Here is a 23,450-nt window from a genome sequence, read left to right on the forward strand (position 1 = left end):
AAATAATTTTCGTATTGACAAATCTGTAATTATTTAAGTAGATTTTACACGTTAAAGTAGATTTTCAGCGAGTTCTTAATACCTCTTTTGTTGCAGGAGGGTACTGCTACTTCGTGTGGCAGAGTCGAGCGTTTGAACTCAAAGGATAATATTGAGATCCTGGTGAGGACATTAACATATTTGGTACTGTTATTAGTGCCGTACCCTTTGTTTTAGTGCTCGACCTAAAGCTAAGTCAAGGTCAAGCTGATCGATCGTAAGGTCAAGCAACAATCAGTGCGGTCGGTCCGTGGATGGGTTACCATCTTGTCATAACGAGTTTTGTCGGGAGGCACGCTAAAATGTAGGTCCCGGTTGTCATTTGAACGTCTTTGGCAGTCGTTACGGTTAGCCAGAAACCGGTAAGTTTGATAACTAGCCTTACCTAAGGGTAGTGGGTTGCCCGGGTAACTGGGTGAAGGATGACAGATAGGCAGTAGCTCCATGTAAAAAAACTGGTACTCAGAAGATAAGTCGACCATAACATTGTTGGAAAAATACTTTGCAAATAATGCCCCTTTGATTTTAAATTATTGAGAAACTTCGAGTGCTTACGAATTTTGTTTTCCAAAAAGTAATGATTGAACTTGAAAAAACGGTTGGCTGCGCGTGGGCTCAATTTTTCCACGAAATTTCCAATAAGCTTTATACCTTGCCGTCCGTTTTCCGTTGGTAAATAAGCGCGCTTACATTGCGTCCTTTATGAGCTATCAATCAAAGCGATGGCAAAGCGAAACCAGCGCAGCGTCACAGGTAAACAACAAACACTGGATTTCTTTTGAAGTGGCCTACGTGACGTGAGCTACTGCGCAGTATACATCCTATTAAATACACCGGGACATATTACGTGTATTGGAACTTTTTTTTCAAGGCCGTGTAGCAACACAGTACGATTTTTGTTAACTTGTGGTACGGATGGTAACACAAGTGAAAGACAACGTATAGTTACATATACCTAATATCAGTGGCGAGGCGTCCTTATAAGCCGATTCCCATCGGCTTCCCTTTCGAATTTCAAGAAAGAAGCATAGGTATAAGTTATAATATAGGTATAGGTATAATTAATATAATCATTTAAACCACACAATTTAAATATGTAGGTATAACAAAACGCCTACCACCGTAAAAAAATTGTCTATAAATTACTTGAAACATTTTGCTCCTACTAAACAAGCCGCGGCTTCCTCCTCCATACAAAACTACGCTTGCGTGACGTCATCCACGCCGCGCCGCGCGATGTTCGCGGCATAAGGGCGAGCGGTAAGCCGGCTCACGGACCGGGTTCCAGCCAATCAAAACTCGCGAGTGAACGAGAAAGAACGCGTCAAGAGTAGAGTACTATATCTGTCTACGCGCGAGTGACAGCGCTTAGAACTCTCAAATATGTAAACAAACAAATCAGACGAATTCACTCTCATTCTTCTTATTTTGTTTTAGATAATACCATTAACAATTTGTTCTTTGTACTACTTAATTGAATTTATTAGTGTGTGTATCATTTAGAAATAACATAGTTCGTGTGTGTACAATATTTTATGTTAGTTTAAGTGTTTTAGTTACATTATGTCAACATAGATGGCGTTGTGCATTTTTATGCAAATCCTGAATCGCGGTGTTAAGATTCTCCGCGATTTAATGACCCTACTTGGGAATTTTGATAATTTTTGTGTTCACCAAGTACATAATTTTGATTATTTTTCCGACCCAAATATCGACCAATAGAATTGCACCATTCGACGTCACGTGGTACAACCTACATGGTAATAAACTGATAATTTTTTTTGAATATTTTCTCTGGTCGTTGCTACGTCAAACTGACAGGTTGTGGCCGACATTTGGGACGGAAAAATAATCCCCCGAATACCACACGAGCTTCAAAATTATCTGGCATTTCCCTCAAGGTTCCCTGCAAACAAATAAAGTCGTCAAGTTTTTCAGGAAAAATCACTCGCGCTTCGCGCTCGTTATTTTTTAACCTGAAAAACTTGACTCCTTCATTTGTTTGCAACGAACCTATCGGGAAATACCCGATAATTTTGAAGCTCTTGTGGTATTATAAGTGATTAAGCAGTTGGCAGTATCATTACTTCTTACTAATCCCCGCAATCGCACTGTGACCTTTTACTCAGTACAAGTACAGTGTGTGTAGTGAAAAAAATAGAGGTACCTACCTTACCTACGTTGAAATGAGTTACTTTGATACGCAGACAGTTTGCATCAGGTTTCTTTTTAGTGTACCTACTTTTAAAACTTAACTAGGATAGCATTTATCGCATTAGACTGTTTTCCGACAGATTATTTAGGTACTTTAGGAAGGAACTTATTTTTCAAGGTTAAGTTTTGAGAATAAAAACGTGTTATAAAACTCGGGCACGCCGCTCGGGTGAATTACCTACCAATAATACGTTAATATTAAAATTTCACGTCCTGACGGATTTATGAAACACATACCTACGATAACAATGGCTAACAGGCCGTTGTAAATTAAATACTTAAAAGGTATTGTTTCTAGTGCCAACTTTTCTCAGATTCTAGTAGTTAATATACCTAACTAAAGATAATAAAGTTTTATACATATTAATAATCTGCCGAATTCCTCGAGAAAACATGTTCAAACTATCAGTCTCTCAGTCAGTGCTAAAAGGTGGACTGAGAAATTACCTCCATTACCTCTCCCCATCCGTGAATACTCCCCCCCCCCAGTTTTTTTTGCTGCGGCTTCCCTATTTCATTAAACCACCCTTCGCCACTGCCTAATATATACATATTTATAAATACATACATACAACATAGTCAGTCTTAAGCCCATTATGTACCAAGGCCGCGGTAACTCTCGAACAATCCTGCATATCCGGCTTTCACTTTGGTTCCTGAAAATACATACATATATAACATCTAAACAACAGCTAACAGGCATGCTTATCACACAAATGTGGACGGAACCGGGAATCAAACCAGGGACCTCAGGTCTAGCATTATGGCCATTGCGTCATAGGGCTAAAAAAAATCGCTCTTCATCACATCGCATTCGCTCACGCGTTGATAAGCTCACACAGGACGCACCCTCAAGGCAGATTCATATCTTACAGAAAATGCGCCGAGCGTACCGTAAATTTATGATCGAGTCACTAATGCATCATCGATTAGATGTGCATGATTGAATGCTTTCTCGTATATTTGTCCGACTTTCCGTCACACGACGTTTCGTCAAATATGAATCTTCCCCTACAAATGGTAGACTTGAATCTTTAATGTTTCTTTGCATTGCAGAAGAGTACGAGCGACTTTGGCCAGAGTCTGTTGGATGAAATAGAAGTCATGTTCCGAAACATGGACCGCCGTCGTGAAGATGTAAGTATAACGTACTTAAGTGATTTGTACTAACTTCCTATAGTTCGTCGAAGCTGAAATTAAGCGGCTTACTACCGCGTTTATGCACTGTTCGTGTGCATAACTGTGGTAGTGTTAGTTATTTCACCTTAAAAGAGCTTTAAGGTTCAAGTTCACCAACAACATGAACGTCCGTTTTTTCTTAAAACATTTTTTTTTCTCTGAAATATGAACTTGATAGTAAATAGTTCTTTTGAAAACTGACGTGCACGTTGCCGGAGAACTTAGGCCTCAGTGTCCGGCTTTGTGAAAAAAATCCATCCGTCCTTCTAACTGTTTGTTTAATTTGGCTTTATTTAAAGCTTCAAGGTTTTAAACAAAAATGTCAGAATTTGAACAACATTTATGAAAACAATTCTGTTAGAAATAATTGGACAGGCGAGAATTTGAATAACATTTATAAAAAATCTGTTATGCTTTGGTTTCCTAGGAAAGCGGTGCCGTCATAAAGCGGCCGTAATACAGCGGTGAATGACGGCACTAGAACGTTGTCTATGTAAACGAAATGGGGCGGTTTCCTAGAGAGCGGTAGCTGACACCGTAACTTCAAAAAGCGGTGCCGCCATTTGCATGACGGCCGTTTTGACGGTGTCAGATAGTTTGGTGAACGTTTTATTGAAAGCGGTGAAGCTTTTTTAATACGTATTTGTGTTTTTTTTTCGGAACAACGTCAAAAATTAGTTACAACCCTTGGAGTTGCGAGGACGATGAAATTTTAATAGATTTCGTTCGTAACCACGAAGCAATATATAATATAAAAAGTAAAGATAATAGAAAAAGTCAACTAAAACAGAATTGGTGTCGTGAAATTTGAGAAATATTAAGTTTTATTTAATATTTATTTAAATAAAAGGTTAGTAAGTATGATACAACTAACAAAAAGTTTATGACGGTGTGTTAAAACGGCCGTGGAACTTTCCACATGTCATCACCGTAAAGACGACCGTCTATTTGCGTCCGTAATATGACGGCCGCTATATGACGGCATCGCTTTCCTAGGAAACCCAAGCTTTAGAGTTAATTGAAAAGGTTAATTAATACGCAATTTCTATGGAAATATAAATAGTACGGAACATTAATTGTTGGGGTTTATGTTTGATTTAATTCTACTCAGTTTTATCGGACACTGAATAGATTACAATCACGGAGAACTAAATGAATAGCGGAGATGTCATAACCGACAATTTTCTAAGAAAGCAGCGTCTCCAAAATGCATTTGTTCGGGGGACGGAGGTCAAGGCGCCTGACCTGCCATGTGACATCTCTGCTCATCTTTCCTTCCTTAGTGATAATAATATACAGAGGAACTAATTAACTAGCGTATTACATCTTCAGCCAATAAAAATCTTTATCTTTACTCACAGCGAAATGTATGCGGACCCAACGTTATAGGTAAATGAAAAAGTTCACAAACGCTTTATATCAATTACCTACATCACATTTTGTCCAAAGAAAAACAGCATTAGCTTGCCAATTAGTTTCAAGCACTATGCACCACCAGTCATTAAAAGGACGAACCGATATTACTCATAATTATGAATTTTAGCAACGCAATCAAAGTTACTTTTTCTTAGAAAATAGTTTTTCGCTTGCTCAAAGATGGATTGCACCATTTAAACCCATCCTCATATAATTTTGTACCTACGTGAATTTTATTTAGACTGCCCGCCCACTTGTTTCGACTTTTTCTTAGATATTCAGGCTGATATTTTGTAGGACTATATAAACTAGGACTTTCTAACCAACTTTTTGTAGAACGCTGCACTCTATTGGTAAAGGTGAGTTCTATTTTTTTCCTCGAAAAAAATCTGTCACCGATTACATTATGGGCCGTGGGCGGTCAGCCTTAAACACATTGAACGTCGGCTCAACTTGTTCGCAGTATCACTATTCGTGTTTTTACTCGAATTTATCGAGAGAATTTTCGGAGTAAATCGGTTCACCTGTTGCGAGAATATTTAAGCTTTTTACACAGTTTTTATAAGGTCGCGTTCCCGAAATTGCATAAGGGTGTTGCTTTTCGGGAAGTGTAATCAGCCATGCGTGCTATATTCTGGACCTTGATATGTATAGCATAGAATATAGATGCTGAATATAATGTACATAACAGCCAGTAAGTAGAAGTTTAATTAGGTTCCTTTGTGTATTCAGCTTACTCGTGTGATAGTGACTAGGGCAATGAGTGTTATTACGAGTGTGCTCATACATGACTATGTACATAGCACACTCGTAATATCACTATATACATATGTATATATCGCTACTGCAGTTTGCTTAGTGAGACTAAAATTGAACCTCATATTCGGAATATTAAAATGTACATTTTTTTATTGAAAAACATATTCATATAACATATTTTTAATATCGTTTTTTTTTTAATAAATAGTTTATTACATGTTCTAGAAATCTAAAAAAGTATTTTGTAGAACTTGAAACAGAATCAGTATCGTCTAAGCGTCTTCCTCATATTATAAGAGAGCTATTATTCTTATGAAGGTCCTGACTTTGAATGATATTTTTAATTTTATGTCGGAGTGTGAAACCCAACATAGGCTATTTGCTTAGGTAAGCTCTATTGTCATGTAAGATTACGGCTCACTTTTCCGACTCAGAATATTAAAGAAAACATATAAAAAATTAATCGGCCACGACTGCATTTTAGTTCATAACTTCTAATAAAACTTATTGCGCGTGTTCTACGTAAAATGATGCTTCCAGAAATTCTAAGTAGTTCAAAATGCATTTCATTTCAAGGGAAACTCTGTAAAGCCAATCTGTGCAAGAACGTTAATACAAAGGGAAAGGGTTCATAATTTTGAAATGAAACATTTAAAAGTTTTAACAGCCTTTGTAGAGTTATTAGAGTGATTTCAGACTAGCGTTGTAAACGCACTTACAAGTTGTATGTATGCACGTGTAACCGCCTTTTAAATAACAACTCGTAGGACCGTTAACTCTCTTATAAACTCATATAAGTTGGAGCGAACAAGCCGGAATACAGGCATAAACACGTGTAAGCCAGGACAGATTTTTCGAAGCGTGAAATACATCGCTCGTGTAAGTTGGTATGCCGAAACGGCCGTGTACCTGGAAAAAAGCGCTATTCTGAAGTCGCCCTTTGAAATATACTTAGTTTTTATCATGACACATAATTTAGTTATTTTTAGATATTTTATGAATAACATCCAACAATAGTCGGTGAGTACATCTAGCCTAGACCTTAGGGGTGGACGACGTTGAGCTCAAACTTGCTTAAACACTATAATTATATTCTCATTAGTGATTTTTTGGCTCGGTTCAGTAGTTCCAGAGTTCTTTATCATACATTTTAGACAGAATTTCGACATGACGATCAAAATATTTAACGACAACTATTTTTTAATTAATAAAACTTTGCTAGTTGCTGAGTAATGTTCATTAATATTTCATAACTGCAAATAAAAGTATTTCTCATTCAGTATTCCTGGTAGTGCTGTAATTTAGAGGTTTGTGGATTTAACTACATTCTGTTACGTCATGTGGAAATCCGTGTATTTGAGTTCGGAATTCAAAGCACTGCATGTATTTTGCAGTCCAGCACTTTACATTCTTGTTCAAACAACGTGCATTGAGTGCTATATTAGTTGGTTTTACCCAGAAGTCACGAATTAGGCTGAAATTCTGTCAACACGCTTGTTTTCGACACATTATTAAATACCTGTCATATTTATTTTAATGTAGGCGTGAAGGAATTTAACATTAGGTACCTACATCCGATCGTATTCGATATCCGATTTTCTGTATTGCAACTACTCCAATTTGCAAAGGTCCATTACATAATTGGTCCAGTTTGCGGATGGTCCGACGTTGCGTCCATTTCTAGAGGCGCAAATCACAGTTTCGAACTTCACTTTGGAAATGGATGTCACTGCTTTTACCAAAGTTGAAGGAAAGGACCTTCTAACACAATAGATCTCTTTGACATTTCATTTCTACAATAGTTCTGGAAATACTTGGATTTATTAAAGCCCTGGCACATAAGCACGAAGTTTTACTGTACATAATCATAATTTTGTAAATATTACTTACCTTTTATTACCTTTTTCACGGTTTTAATAGTTCTAGAAAGATCATCATGATTTTATAGATGCTTTATATCACGAAAGCGGTTGAGCCAACTTGAGTGCGTAAGTGTACGTCCACATTTTCTTTGTTTGACTCTGCGGATCGGCCAATACCGAGCGCTCTCGAAGTTACGCACACAATTACAATATGTACGAACATTACACACACAATTATCTCTCACCCGCATTCATGAGATAAAACATCTATACCAATGCAATGCCAGTTTAGTCAAGTATCTTTTTTATTCAAGGTGACATCTTATTAACCTTCCTTCTATGGTTTCAGAACCAACCCGGGAGGTCGGCAGACGCCATCAGGTAATTATTAGTTTTCTTGATAATTTATATTGAAGCCTACTTTTAAATACGAAAATAGGCACTGTGGACTATAAATGTAAAGTTTGCCTTACATTCGTTAGGCCCGGTTGTTAGTATGTTACGGTAAAGTTAAAGTTAAAATTTGACCGTTATCAATTTTAACGGTTAATTTGACGTTTTTATTATGAAATTTTAACGTTCGTTAAACTAGCAGGTACTTGGACGACGCTTTTTTAATTTAAACCCTGTTAATTTTACTGTAACTAGAATTTAACTCTAACCTTGACGTAACCGAGCTTCGAACAACCGGGCCTTAGTGTAGTCAAATGGTATTTCATTGTGATAGGTAAGAAGGTATGAGATGATGATATTAGCAACACGTGTTTTTTTAAGTATAACGTACAACTTTAGGACATTTACTATGACTCTATGAAGTGTGTTAAACATAGATTTTATTTGGTTTGTTAGGCCGGCCTCTCCAAGCGGGACCGCTGATACGTAAGTGAAACTTGCAACTCGAGCTCAATTAGTGCTTTTAACGTATTTACGGCCGAATATCGAAACATCAGTCAACTTTAAGTGCTGGTCAAACATTAGTCTATATCCGTCACTTTCACGTAAATTGTTTTGACAGAAAAAAATAAAGTTAATGCCGCATTTCAGGGCCACAGTATAATTTTAAAGTCTGAAAAATATTGAAAAATTTCGCACTAATTGAAGTTGAGTTACAGTTTGAAAATATGTGTCGTATATTGTAAAATGTTGTGTGCTTTTTTCATCAGTATTGAATAATTGTATTTTTCGGTTGTACTTTGGTTGATTAGTGTATAAGTTTTAAATTGTTTTAATGATTTTGATGTACGATTATGAATTTAGAATTAGAGTTAGATGATTATTTTTTTGTTGTACTTTTGTTAACAATAAGTTACGGTTAATTGTGATTTATGTTAATTATGGTTTTAATTATCCATTCGTTTTTTGTAATATTATTTTTTGCGCACCCATAAAGGTATGTTTTGAAAACTAGCTGCCGACTCCAACTGCCGACCGCACACGCCGCGACGGCATGAAATCGGCCGCAGCTGTTGATATTGACTCCACATGCTTCGGCCGATTTCTGGCAATGACGTCATGTGCGGTCGACAGCTAGCATTCAAAAGGTACCTTAAGGGTTGAATGTCTACATTATTGTAGAAGTAGATATTGACAGTTGATGTAAATAACTTATATTATTATACTTTATGTCCAATGCCTTAACCAGGAGCTCGCCTGCTCATTCTGAAAGATCGCGTTGGCGGTATGTAGATACTACTTCCATTTTTATATTATTTTCTAATTGACTTATATTACTTGAAAAAATATATAATAGTATTGATAATTTGTTGCACATACTTTTGTAATTACTCATTCGAGTGAATTTCTATGAATGATTTTGATCGATAACTTTCTGAAAATGGTGAATATAAATAAACAAATTAATCATGTTCACCAAGACCCAAAAACAAAACACCTTCGATTTTCCAAGTTGAAAGTTGCTTTAATTTAGAACAAAGTGTTTCTTCACCGACGTGTCTATCTTACATGCAGCATTGGGACGTGGTTCCGCCGCTCGGCGTCGCTGGGGCCACTGTACGTATACTTGCGTAAATTTTGTAATTTTGTCAAACCTACACAATAGTTCATTATTTATTCCGGGGACATAAAGCTGCGCGTGTATGCTGCATTTCCTAGAAACTGAAATTAATTTGGCGCTCACGACAAAGCCTTTGATTTCACAATTCAAAAGCAATATTCAAAGAATTAACACAAAGTCTTTTTCAATAGCAAAGGTATACGGTTCTGGTAAAATCCGGAAAAATATTTTTTTCATAACAACAGGATTTGATTGGCCCTGAAATCAAACATGTTGCAAAGCTTAGTTTCGATATTTCACAGAGTTTGATTGGTGAATTCCAGTTTTGATAAGTCAAGGTTTATTTTTTATCGGGAAATTGAAATGGATTTTTCCAGAGAGACATTGTTAAAATTTTAATTTAATTTATTATTTATCGTGCATTTTTGTATTGTGTACCTTTGACCCTGAGGAATATTAATAACGTTTTAATCTCTAAAGCTTGGGTCTTTCAAGACAGATGAAAAGCACTGACTTTCCATCTTTCCTGACTTCATAAAGGACCTAGTCTGAAGGTCGCCTTAAATTTGGTTCTCTAGGAAATGTCTTCTATGGAGATTTTGCGAAAAGCTGATTGTACGAGTCAAGGTCAAAGTCACTATAGTTTTTGACAATATTAATATACCGTACCTTATTTGATATTGAAGAAATATGAAACACAGTCTTAAGTTCAATTTATTCATTAATACACTGAAAAGAAATTATTACACTAACTAAACTTAAATCTAGAGTGAACTTTGGCACTTGAGGGTAAGCACTACACTGACATACAGTTTTATAAAATTGATTATTTTAAATTATGCATGTAAAATGCAATAATTAAAAAAGATTATAGCAGTTACTTACATTAGTTAGAATTGTAAGCATTTTCTGTTTTTCATGCTTTTCTCAAAGGACCAGCTGCTACCGTCGTCCAGCACCGTATGTAACTTATTCATTTACTTATATGTTAATTAGCATAATGGTTCCATTAACATTAAGATTTCTTATTATCTTCCTGGAAATGTGTAAAGTAATGAGCATACAATGGCATGTGTGGAAGTCTCTTCAAAGAATGCTTACACGGGTTGGTAAACACAAGGTCATCTTTTCAAAGAATACATACACGGGTTGTTAAATTCAAGGTCACCTTATCTAGGTGGGATTACACCGAAGGCATCAGATGTGTGTGCGCAAACACAAACAATAAGGCACCTTCTCTGCAGCCCTATGTGCCCCAATGCCTGGGGCTTGATCCTGCTAATTTGACTTATGCGACATACGATTGATATCCTACTGACATTCAATTACGATTGAAGCAAATGTGACATTCCACATGATTAGCTTCACGTAAATTATTACTGAGACAAATAAGCTATACAATGTATTGATTCATAGAACTAAATAGTTGATTGGATATATTATTGAGGTATTGCATATATCAATGTAAAATTTTCTTTGCACGCTTAACTTAAAGGGAGCGAGCCGAGCATGAAGAAGGTTCCAGCAAGTATGTACAGTTTAAGTACATATTAAGGCCCAAGTTCATCAACAATATAAGGCTGGGAACAGTGCTCCACCGACGCGACTGTCAGCGCTGACCGTCGGTCGACGTAGCTGTAACTATGCAAGTCGACAGTGTGCAATCTGACGGTACGCGCGTGATTTGATATCGACTCGGTCTGATCGTCGGCCGAGCACTGTTTCCAGCCTAAACATCAATTTTCTTAAACACTTTTTTACGTTAAATATTCAAGTCTTTATGTTTTAGCGTTCTATATGTTTTATGTGTGGTACATTTTATAAGGTGGACACAATATGGACCCGGTGCAGGTTAAAGATGATGGATTGTTATGCAGTAGCTCACTTCTGAAATTATAATAATATTATATCGAAAATATAATCACGTTCAATTTTGTAATGGATGCTTATGATGTTGGAGATCTTGGGCCTTAACTATAAAATAATTTGTCCAATTACTGTTTTACTAACTGACGTAATTTTTAGTTCTTTGGCTGCATTCTTCAGGAAGCTTGCTATAAAGCGTAAATCAGACCGTAATCCGTAAGTTACTTCTGTATTTTTTAATTGTTGTACTTAATTTTTCTTATTATGTGGACAAGATTTATAATTTAATCACATAATTAAATAATTAACGTGGTAACACTGCGTCATGAGGGAATATATTTTAATTTAGTAAAAGGCTCATCAAGGGCAAATTATAATTGAACTCTCTTGTACTAGTTAACTGTGTACTTTTGAACAAAACTATAAGAGCCACAGATTTTTTTTTACAATTGATAGCTGTATAACATAAATTTTTCACGCTGCAACTAAAGGGAGCCTTCGACCAGCCAGGATGTAGTGGTGGAGGAACCGTTAGTATCCATTGAAATAAGGGTGCATCTACACGGTGCAAGTAGCTTGCGCATGTTGAGACGTTAGAGAACGTGCAGCCTAGTGACTCGCGTATATACCCACCGAATACCCACCCGCGTGCTCTTGTCACTTGCGCATGTTAACTTGCTCCAGCTACATGCAGCTTGTAGGCGCACCTTAAGTTGAACGATATAGCAATAAGTATAGTGTTACCCAATTTTTTGCAGTTGACTCATGTCAATTTTCAAGGGAAAATGCATTTTTTGTGCTGACTGACAGAACTGTCAAAAGCACCAAAAACGGTCAGACTGCAGAGACGCTAGCAGATCAACCTACTCGAATCCGTCAAATTTTACCATTCGAACATTATCCTTGCGCTATTGTGATAAGGTTGAAAATCTATTGAAGAAATTTGACAGTGTTAAGTGGGTTCATGTGCTTTCGTCTGTACATATTAATTAGCAGCATGTTTGTATGTTGTGATTCTAGATAATAAGCATCTATCTCACCTTTTGTTAAAATAGATTTTATGTTACTAGAAAATAAGTTAGGAATTTTTCATCATATTTTTCATTTTGTTTTTGTAAACAATTTTTCTATAGGTTTACTTTTTTCATTTATAAATGACATTTCAATTAAGTAACTGCAAAAAGTATTTTTTGTGTTCTGATTCGTTTATAAAAACCGATGGGAGCGGTGTCGGATTAACGCGGATAAGCTAATTATTTCGAAGCGCGTGTCGACGCGTTTTTTCAATCATATAATCGTTGATGCCACTTATTTGCCTACTCGTGTTAAAGCTATAAGTTACAATTTATTAACGGATCGAGCGAATAAGCCGTAGGCCGTAATTTACCTCGACATGTGAGCTGTCGGGTTTTTCGAAGCGGGAAATATGGCTCGCGTGTGGGCGCTTATTGTAATTCAATCGTTTACCTACGCGCAGAAATAGCACTAGTCTGACATCGCCCTAAATATAGCTTTTTGATATTTTCCCGTAAACTGTTTCTGACTAAATACTTTAGTTGCGGATGCATTGATTTTGTTATTTTATGTTCGGCTCGTGTTGAAAGGTCATGTTGTGAAGTTTCGTGTGTAATGTTATTTATTTCAGCTATTTAGTTACATGTATTACTTGGAGTGGACTTTGCGGAGACTATGTTAACATTACATTCTGTTAATATTCAAGAACTATTTAACATAGTTTATCAACTTGGAATTTATATTAATCCGAAGTGAATTTCCTAATAGCATCTCCGCAATGTCTTCCATTTAGGTACCAATATTATTTTTATCCTGACTTTCATTACGTCTACTATCATCATCAAACATTCATATGTGCAATTTTCAGCCACTCTTCAAGATCTAGGTCCTGTAATATAACCATCTTCATCTTGGTTGGCAGGACCACCACCCTGACGAAGTCGGAGCGCAAGAAGGGATCCACTGGCACCATGAAACCGATGTCGGCTCATGATGAGAAGACCTTGAATACTGCTGTCGCCCTGGCTAATGAGATCACTGCTAAGTAAGTAGAGCGGGGCACATTAGGGTATCAGGATTTCGAGCTTGTAGTTAAGGGTGCATCTACACGGTGCATGCGCAGGTTACATGCATTTTAAAAACTTACGGGTCCAGCGACTCGCGCATGTACCGAAGCAAAATACTCACCCGCGTGCTCTTGTCACTTGCGCATGTTAACTTGCTCCAGCTATATGCACCCTAAATGAAAATCACTACAAACGCTAACTACTTTCGCTTTTCACTATTTAAATACCTGTCCGATAACCAGTAATCATTTTGAGTAATTACAGTCCGATATTATGTTCGCAGAGTGTAATTTGTTTTCTAATTACTAGGAATATTAATTCCATAGTGTTTAAAATTGAATTTGCTACGTAATAATTAATACTGCATACATAATTCTCACAGCAATTAATTTTCCCAATGTGAGGTGCACCATTTAACTACCTTTACATATAACGATAATTAAACCATAACCAGTATTCAAATTACCGATTCGATATATTGAATAGATGAATAGATTTATTGAATTTCTTGTAATAATATAATAATTTCAAGTTAAACATGGAAACCAATTTTGGGTCAAGTTCAAAACTGGGCTTACTTAATGAGTTTCAGAACCCTTGCTTTAAAATGCACGTTTCCATAATTTGCGGAAACTAAGACTGATTTTATTGGCCTAGGTCCATGAGCGATCTGGATGGCGATAAGAAAATGCCGCATTCACCCAACGAGCGCTCGAAATTTCACTTCAAGTTTCCGCTGTCCCTCCATCACGGACATGGCCATGATGCTGAGAAGGATTCCTCGGCTGGTAAGTTACTCCTTTATGTGTACTTTGAAGGGATTTTTACGAACTAGAAGAATGCAGGTGAAGGAAATCTGCTGTTTATGATATGTTGGAACCTAAAATAGTTGAAGTTGAGGAGTTTATTAGGGATTGTTTCTAAATAGACTAATTCTAACAATTGATCTAAAATAATCGAAAAAAAAAATAGATTTCACGAAAATTCGATTGTGGAAACGACTATCGTTCAAAATTGTTCTAAGTTAATCTTTTTGGGGTTGCCTGCCTACCATTAAATAGGTGATTTTAGATTAGAGTGTTTCTTTACGTTTACGGCTGTTCCGATAAACACACACGAGCGTTACTAATTCTTACTATCTCGTTATATTTCAAGGTACAGAACAATTGTTGCGTTTGCGTTGCATATTCCGTCAGTTCGCTTGAATAGCTAATCACGAGATATAATGGATTCAATGGATGAATAGATAGCTCGCGCTTACACGAGCTTATTAACGGCTGGCGCTTACACTAGTTAAAAACTCCTCTCACTAATATGCCTACTTACTCGCGCGTTACATAATTATCTTGTTATATTTCACAATGAAATCGTCGCGTTTACACTTACATATTCCGATATATTTGCTCGAGCAGGTAAAAGTGAGTTATAGATAGCTCGCGCTTACACGAGCTTATTAAGGGCTCGCACTAATTCAGTTACACGCGCGTTTCGTGTTATCTCGTTATCTTTCACGCTTCAATAATATTGTAGCATTTAGGTTCACTGGTATATTCCGATATATTCGCACGAATAGATATTAGTGGGTTATAAGATGGCTCGCGCTTACACGGGCCTATTAGCGACTTGCACTTACACCAGTTTATAAATATCTCACACTAATACACTTACTTGCGCGTTACATAAATATTATCTCGGTATATACCACACTACAATAAAATCGTCGCATTCACACTTGCACATTCCGATATGTTCGCTTGAATATGTAAAAATGATCAAGTTATGTATGGCTCGCGCTTACACGAGCTTATTAAGGACTCACACTAATCCACTTGCACGAGCGTTTCCTGTTATCTCGTTACGATTACGCATCAATAATATTGTAGCATTTAGGTACACTGGTATATTCCGGTATATTTGCTCGAATAGCTAATGACGAGATATAATGGATTCAATGGGTGAATAGATAGGTTGTAGCTTAATAACGGCTGGCGCTTACACTAGTTAAAAACGCCTCGCACTAATATACTTACTCGCGCGTTACATGTTATCTTGTTATATTTCACATTGAAATCGTCGCATTTACACTTTTGCATTCCGATATGTTCGCTTGAATAGCTAATGACAAGTTATAGATGGCTCGCGCTTACACGAGCCTATTAACAGCTGGCGCTTGAACTAGTTAAAAACGCCTCGCACTAATATACTTACACGCGCGTTTCGTGTTATCTCGTTACGTTTTACGCATCAATGAAATTGTCGCGTTTACACTTGTAAATTATGACATATTCGCTCGAATAGCTAATCGTGAGTTATAGATGCCTCGCGCTTATACGAGCCTATTAGTGACTTGCGCTTACACGAGCTTCAAGTCTCTCGTACTTACACGAGCTTATAAATGCGCCCACGCCTGTATGAGTTTCCGAATGTGGAAAAAGACGTGACTTTAACGTGATGTAGACGTGAAGTAAGAATAAAACCGGTGATCTATATTAAGCTACTCTAATCTGATTCCTAAATCTTTATACCGGGTAACTTGATAGTTCATAGTTAGACTGGTTGTGAGGCTTCTCATAAAATGATAGGGACTAAACACAATTTGTCTTCCGAGGTACCAAGGTTTTACCAATCCACGTGCCGAAAGGCTTAGGCCCTCTTTATACCTAGAAGGTAACCTTTGATAGAGATACCTTACTACTACTTACATTATACTTTAAATAACATTCAATTTCCTATAAGCCTTAGAGACCTTCAATTACCAATAAGAAAGTAATATCAGCATTTATCGATGCATATTATTTTGCTTCGATGCAATTGGCGTATTAAAGGTACTCGTGTTACTTACTACTTACGCTATATTGCATCCTGAATGCAGTAATATCAAGGCCTCTTCCTAAGGCCATGTTGTCAATACAGGATAAATTACATTTCAATAGAAATATATATACCTGTAGGAAAATTGTTTAGCTTATTGCAGTTTCAAGTTCAATATAAATGAGTGCTCGTTATGTTCCGTCTTACATGTAAAGGTCTTATCAATTTCCAATGCAATATTTTCTATAAGGATTCACTTAAGGACTAATGATGTACTTTCAAATGGTTGAATAGAAATGTTTATTACTTGAATAGAAATGTTCAGAGCCCCTTTACAATTTGTACGATTATAGGATGTTCTTGTTTGTAGTTTCAGTCAATAATTTGTTTGATAGCAGATATAACTCGAAGGAATGTTAGGTACGTATGAGATGACGGCAGATAGAGTATGGAAGGAGAAAACATGTTGCGCCGACCCCAAATTAAATTAGTGAGGATGATTATGATGATGATTTTGGTTTTATGAGGATTAGTAAATATTTGTTTTTTGTCTTTAGCACGTGAGCGTCGCAATTTTTCTGAGGAAGCTAACAGCGTTCCTGATATCCAGGTAAGACTTGTGTCTTTTATTTTTTTAATTTAAAGAATAAAGTACCATTTATAATTTATGAAAAGATTATTTTCGTGTTTCATTTTTCACCCTCATAGTAAGTGTCGTTTATAAAGTTGAGTATTGGGTATAGTTTACTTTATTCCACATACATGGTGTTCAGTTTAATCTACATATGATATGTACAGCAAGCTACTCCAATCTGCAAAATCCTAATCAACATTAAATCTTATACTTTAGAGATAAAAAATATTAAATTGATTGATGATTATGATTCTTATATTACCTAACAGTGTGTACCTATTGTTAACAATAGCACATTATTTTATTTCAAAATATTGTCACGGAGTTTTTTGCCGGTTTTTCCGAATTCCTTGGAACCATGTAACAAGTTTGAATTTTTAAAACAACCTGTATTATTGACTATTGAACAGACAGCTTTCTTGCTGGGAAGTTTTGGGGGTGCTGTTCTTTTGTAATTTTAACGTGAAAAAGTAGTAATCTAATTAGCTTAATTTCAATAAATAATTTTGATTTAAAAAAAATACTTGAACGTTGACAGTTGTACTAGCTTGATGTGCCTTCTCTACAAATGAATCATCACAACTGTTGTTCCCTAGTCCACCATAACTGAAGAATCCAAGATGGCTTACACCAGCCTGATCGAAGAGCCGACTCCTTCCACGTCGCTGATGACTCACATTGCCAAGGAGACCAGTGGCATTCTGAAGCCGGCTACTATCCCGAAGCCAGCTCGTGCTACTCACGTGCAGTTCCGCTCTCTGCAGGCCAATTCGCCTAGCAAGGCCCGGTAAGTTAATAGGGATAGTTAGATAATACACACTTGCCGTCTTACCACAAAAACTTTTAAACGTCAGTTTATGCCTTGTCTAAAAAAATGTCAAATTATGACGTTGACATAAATATGGTTCATTTTGCAGCCAAAATTTTATTAGACAAGTGTAAAACAGGGGTTAAAGTTTTTGTAGTAAGGCCCTTGACGTTTAGTAAAAGTTAAAGGAATATTTTTTTGTATGTTGTGATGAATATTTTTTTATGAATTTTTAGTTGGTTATTTGGATTAGATGATGGGTTTTCGTACTTCGTCTTGTGTTAGAATATAACTATTGCCCTACTGAAGTAAATACATTTTAGATATTTAACTTAATAGGGGGTTTTACATAACTAACTTGTAATACGCAACAAGTGTTAGTAATCCTAAAATTATTTGAAAAGAAATTAAGGACAATTTTGAAGTTTCAATACAGACTATCATTCATGTTTTGTTATACCTGATTTGTTTCAGAAGCCTATCTGCTGCTGACGCTGCTCAGCCTGATGCTGCTAGCGGCGTAAGTATATAACATTGAAACCATATCAATGTTAATCTTTATATAATAAAAACCCTATAGATATAATTTAGTATAAGCAATAAAGAAAAACTTGTGAACATTTATTTAACCCCTCCCACATTCGCTAACCCTCTATTATAATTACCCATGTGCACGTCTTAACCAATAAAAAGAAAATAATAAACCAAAATCAATCAATTTAAAAACAGAATGTCCTGCCATTGCCTCCTCGAACTACAAAGCCGAAGCTAATTGACAAACCTCGACACATCAGGAAATATCCACTAAAACTACTAGATAAGCCAAAACCAGAGAATGAGCCAGTCAACGAAACGAAAAGCGTTATCCTCTATCAGAATACCAAGAACCCAGAAGTTAAAGAAGAAATAAAGCCAGTTGAGGTAGAAACTGCTGAGGATGAGGTCGATTCGGCCCCCAAAGTTGACACAAACCCTTTCAATGTCGCCGGTCCAAGCAATCCCTTCGCTTGCTTCTATGACAATGACGACGAAAGCGATACAGGGTTACCTGTTAACACTGAAAGCGAATCAGAAAGCGGGGACGAAAGCAACAACGCTTTAGTAAAAGGTGATATATCTAAAATACTTATATGACTAATACGATGAAGTCTTCCTAGCCGATTCGGCCACGGTGGCTGTTCTCATGTAAAGAGATCAGCCAACTGCGCAGGACATATAACAGTGCACGAGCATTTGCGCACATACAGGTGCACTCGCTATTCCTTCACTCTCATAGCCCGATGGGACGGCAATCCGACACAACCGGAGAGAGATCAAGCTCAGTACCAACATTTACGTGCTTTTCGATGCACGGGTGAATCAGTCACCAACTTCCAAACTACGGGCTGTTTTTTGAAGGTTTCTAAAACCAACAAAGCCATTTCGGCCCGAACCCAAGACCCCGTGCATAGCAGCCGGACTTGCGACAGCTAGACCATCGAGACAGTTAAAAAATACTGATGCAATACTTAATTGATGATATTGGAGCCGAAGAACACTTGCATGGAATTAAAGACGTTACTCATTACAGATTGTAAAGACCACGTGTCAGTAGAAGATTTGTTGGAGTTTGCTGACCAAAAGCCTTGTGGTCGACAGCGTGGTGTCGAGTCTGATGAAGTCCGTATCATGTGCAAGGTCCTTAAACAACAGGTGCATACATGATGTATTTGACTAACAGAGAATGATATTAATATTGCACGATATTCCTAAAAACTTGAACCTGATGACATTTTGAAAATGCTTGTGTCCTACTAACAAAATTGATTGCACCTTTCTGTAATATGGTGGGTTCTATTCCTGTCCTGATCAAATTCTTGGGAATTTTCCTATTCATATTTTCAGTTGGATCCTGGAGGATGGAGGTAGAAATAACTGCTGGGATTGCATGGCATATATTATAATTATATTCTAACATGGAAATTATTTGGTACAAATATACAAGTACAGGTATTTTAATGTGTATGTAACGAACAGTGCTTTTAATATAGCGTAATTAACTTGTGTTAATATTGAGAGATTATTCTATTAATATACTAAAATATATTAAATAGTGTTGACAACTGGCATAGTTTATGAATATTTTGGATAATTCAAGTGTTTTAGAACCAGTGACTTTAAAATTCAAACAAACTGAGTATAAAATATTTTAATTAATAAAATTACCTTTGTCGTAGAGCTTCATAATTATAAGTGCGTAATTATGCACTTATTTGCTGAAATAAACTTAGATTAGATTAGATGTAGTTGCCAGTTTGTTTTATTTCCACTAGATTTTTCCTATTATGATTTCATTCTCATTTATTTATTTTATGTTTACTAACCTTTTTATGAGCATGTAATGTAATAGTCGCTTACTTATTTATTTTTTATTTTAACCCACTACTAATTTTATTTCATTTCTCTGTGTTTTTTTCATTTTCAACTCTAACACTATATAAATAAGTAACAATATCGTTTGTTAACTGCAGGCGAATCAGGCGCAATGCTTAGAAGCGTTGGATTTGAGCGGCTGGAACGTTCACAACGCGATCAAGTTAGTTCGCGTGAAGGTCTCGGTGGGGACGGACGTGTCTTTCGACAAGTGCCACGAACAACTGCAGAAAACTAACGGAGATATCGGCAAAGCTGTTGCCATGCTCGTGCCCATCGAATAACAATGTAAAAAGGATTTTAACAACGTGAAAAAATTAATTTAAATAAATTGTAACTTTACTGAAAATTGTTTTTGTTTCTTTTTGTGTGTCGTTACCTTATTTTTATATTTCCTCGAAAAAAGTATCTGTTATCGTCAGCTGAAATGTCACAATTACATAGTTTGTTATTTTTATGGATCTTATGATTATGTATTTTCTGTGTTCTATTTTTTATTGTATTTATATGTTCTGTATTTTTATCTTCGCTCGGTATTAAATGCATTAATTACACTACGTTACTTTAATGGAAATATCTTACACTTCACAAGTGAAGACCAGGCCAAACAATCCTCCGAAAAAACAGCAGACAACTTAAAATGATATTTAAAAAAAATGGAAAGCCGTTTGAAGAAATAGATGAAAATGCCACGATGGCCTAAAAGCCGGAGTTAGAAAACATATCTGCTGTATACCTACTGAGAAATTAAAAAAAAAGGACCTTGATGGTACCGCTAGAGTGCAACAACAGACAGAAAGAATCTGGCCGTAATGTGCTGTTAGGGATATCATAATAGTGTGAATTATTATTTACTGCTTTAGAAATTAGGAGTGATTGGTTCAAAATTATTCTAATTTAACTTAGTCCATTCAAAGAATCGATTCTTTCAGCGAATGTAGCATTCTCACAAAATTCAAAATTGTAGCTATATCAGTGTTATATTTTGATCTTAATCAGATAAACGTGCTGCCGCTGCCCCCGCGCGGACCCAAGATTCCACGGCGAAAGCCTGCCTTCCGTATTAAATCGCCTGCCGGCCGTACTAGACCGCCTGCCACACCCGCGGCCGCCCGCAGAATCGTCAAGCTGACTCCCGAAGAAATTAAGGCTAAAGAGATCTTGTCTAACTACGCCGAAATAGATCACTGCGGCTACTGGCCAGACTGAACCCAGCCATGACTTTATGCTGCAGCCATGGCTGGATGCCGGCCCAGCTCAGAGTCTGACAAGTACGGCAAAGGGAAGAAGAAGGCAGCGACTCTGACAGCGATGCTCTGAACAACGCGTCGCGAGCGGTTCATCTCGCAAGTAGATTTGGTACCATCATATTCTAGTTGTCAAATCACTCCACGATCATTCATTGTGCGTCATTTAGTGATGGTGGCCACTTCTAGTGACTTCTAGATCATTGTGTGTGTAGTGATGTTAACATTTTAGTTTTCTTTTTTCTTTTTAGTTTATGGTTTACGATATACGTTTAATAACTAATTTAATACCCTGTGCAATTAGTGTAACGTAAATGTATATCGATTAAAAACGCTATCAACCATTCATAAAATTGATGTTGTTCTGTGTTCATCACCGTTGGTATCATCAGGACTGAAGACATACGACACATAAATAATATATGTTGCTATCACAGTATTCTTAATCATTTGTTCTCTATCTTATAATCATTTAAAAAATCTATCTAAATGGGTGAGACAGATTGGACATCTTTATCACAATCTGCGATTTCTCCTAAAAATCCACAGGATACAAAAAAACATATAAGACCGGTTTCATACTAGCGAATTATCCGCTCGGTTTTGTAGTCGTGATTAGACGAAAACGGTGCTTGAACGAGTGTACGCGCACCAAACGCGAACATACGCAAATTATATTTTCCAAGCCGGGCAGGTAAAAACGCTAGTCTGAAATCGCTCAACAGTACAAGTCAAATTGACGGCTCTTATTTTTTCAGTTTTTTATTTCATTTTTTAGCTTGTCAAAATCTAAACGATTAATTTATGCCTATTAGAAAGATGATAGCCCTCGGGATACAGACGGATATGGAGAATTTGAAAACTTACGGCTGGTGTAACTGATACTAGCACCAATTAACCGTAAAATACCGGTTGTATCCACTTCGCAACTTCAACTATCCACCACAAAACTCTGCAATGTTTGCTAGAAGTAGTAAGTCATTATTTTTATTTGCTTTATTTTAACAATTGGCCGCTTGACATTCATTAGACGATTTAGTTTTATCATTTTTAATCTAAGTGCCTATTAACTAATTTAATACGAGGTGGCATTGATTAATTTTAAAATGTAAACTGATGCCTTCTTTGTATTTGAATGTTCACATTTAAAAATGCTAGTATGGACTAACATACTTTGATATTTAATTTTATTGGAAAAAGTTGGTATTTTGAAAAAAATAAAAGCTTGTAATCATTTAATATTGAATTTGGTGATACCACGTTCTTTTTCATCGAATACTGAAAGACACTAGGAACAAAACATAAAAATAAAATTGACATTATTGGTTTAGCTATTTTATTTTTGCTAGTATTCTAGGGTGAAATTCATTAGTGTTATATTTAGTCCAAGTTTATTTAATTTGTAATAAAGGGTCTACATTTAATTTTAAATTTATCTAATCAACATCAGTCAGTATATTAATAATAATATCAAACTTTCTAAAGTTTTACTAATTTCTGTTATAATAATCAGTCTCAATCATAATAGGTGGGTAATCAGAGATCAAAAGTACCTAGTAGGTAGGTAACATAATTATCAAAACTAAATATTTCTACGCAATTATCAACATGGTCACAATCATTTAGAATTATTTGTACGTACAGACTTAAAAAATAAAAAATGCATAGATAAGCAATAGAAATAATGCCACATTTTTAAATTAGTAGAAGGTTTCTTCACAACTCTTTAATCATTACTTCAGTCGGAAACTTGTAAATAGGTCTCATTGTAATAATAAATACTTACAACTACAACAATACTTACAACAATGACGGTCTCATTACTATAATTTTTAGTTTCATTTCTTTGTAAGTCGAACCATTCTGATTCTACAAACAAAATAAATACCTGGTTAGATTGATAAATGATACAATGTCTTATGTCTTTCCATTTTTATATTAACTGGGGCGAGATTGATAGCTATCAATGTCGCCTCATATGACTAATCAATTACGCCCCGGTCTACAAATGAAAGCATAGAAAACAAAATTAACCGCAAGAGGAAGGTTAAAACTTGTTTTGTCTCAAATAAACATACAATCACTATCCATTCCATAAATACTCAAGT

The 23,450-nt window shown here is 36.2% G+C and overlaps 1 protein-coding gene across 4 annotated transcripts in view; it reads left to right on the forward strand.

Annotated features, from left to right (window-relative positions):
• LOC135116596 (activated Cdc42 kinase-like) overlaps positions 1–20,444 on the forward strand; it is a 48,396-nt gene extending 27,952 nt beyond the window's left edge. For 2 of the 4 annotated variants that reach the window (XM_064036252.1, XM_064036261.1), the window contains 12 exons: positions 97–162; positions 3,310–3,390; positions 7,819–7,850; positions 8,319–8,348; positions 13,286–13,408; positions 14,088–14,218; positions 16,799–16,851; positions 17,472–17,662; positions 18,158–18,203; positions 18,413–18,791; positions 19,254–19,375; positions 20,194–20,444. In XM_064036252.1, the coding sequence (XP_063892322.1) occupies positions 97–162; positions 3,310–3,390; positions 7,819–7,850; positions 8,319–8,348; positions 13,286–13,408; positions 14,088–14,218; positions 16,799–16,851; positions 17,472–17,662; positions 18,158–18,203; positions 18,413–18,791; positions 19,254–19,375; positions 20,194–20,379 (1,440 nt within the window). In that variant the 3' untranslated portion in view covers positions 20,380–20,444. The remainder of the gene's footprint in view (positions 1–96; positions 163–3,309; positions 3,391–7,818; positions 7,851–8,318; positions 8,349–13,285; positions 13,409–14,087; positions 14,219–16,798; positions 16,852–17,471; positions 17,663–18,157; positions 18,204–18,412; positions 18,792–19,253; positions 19,376–20,193) is intronic. The other 2 variants (XM_064036254.1, XM_064036259.1) reach the window with 2 other exon arrangements.
• The last annotated feature ends 3,006 nt before the right edge of the window (positions 20,445–23,450 follow it).

The sequence above is a fragment of the Helicoverpa armigera genome, chromosome 1, assembly GCF_030705265.1.
Source record: "Helicoverpa armigera isolate CAAS_96S chromosome 1, ASM3070526v1, whole genome shotgun sequence".
NCBI lineage: Eukaryota > Metazoa > Arthropoda > Insecta > Lepidoptera > Noctuidae > Helicoverpa > Helicoverpa armigera.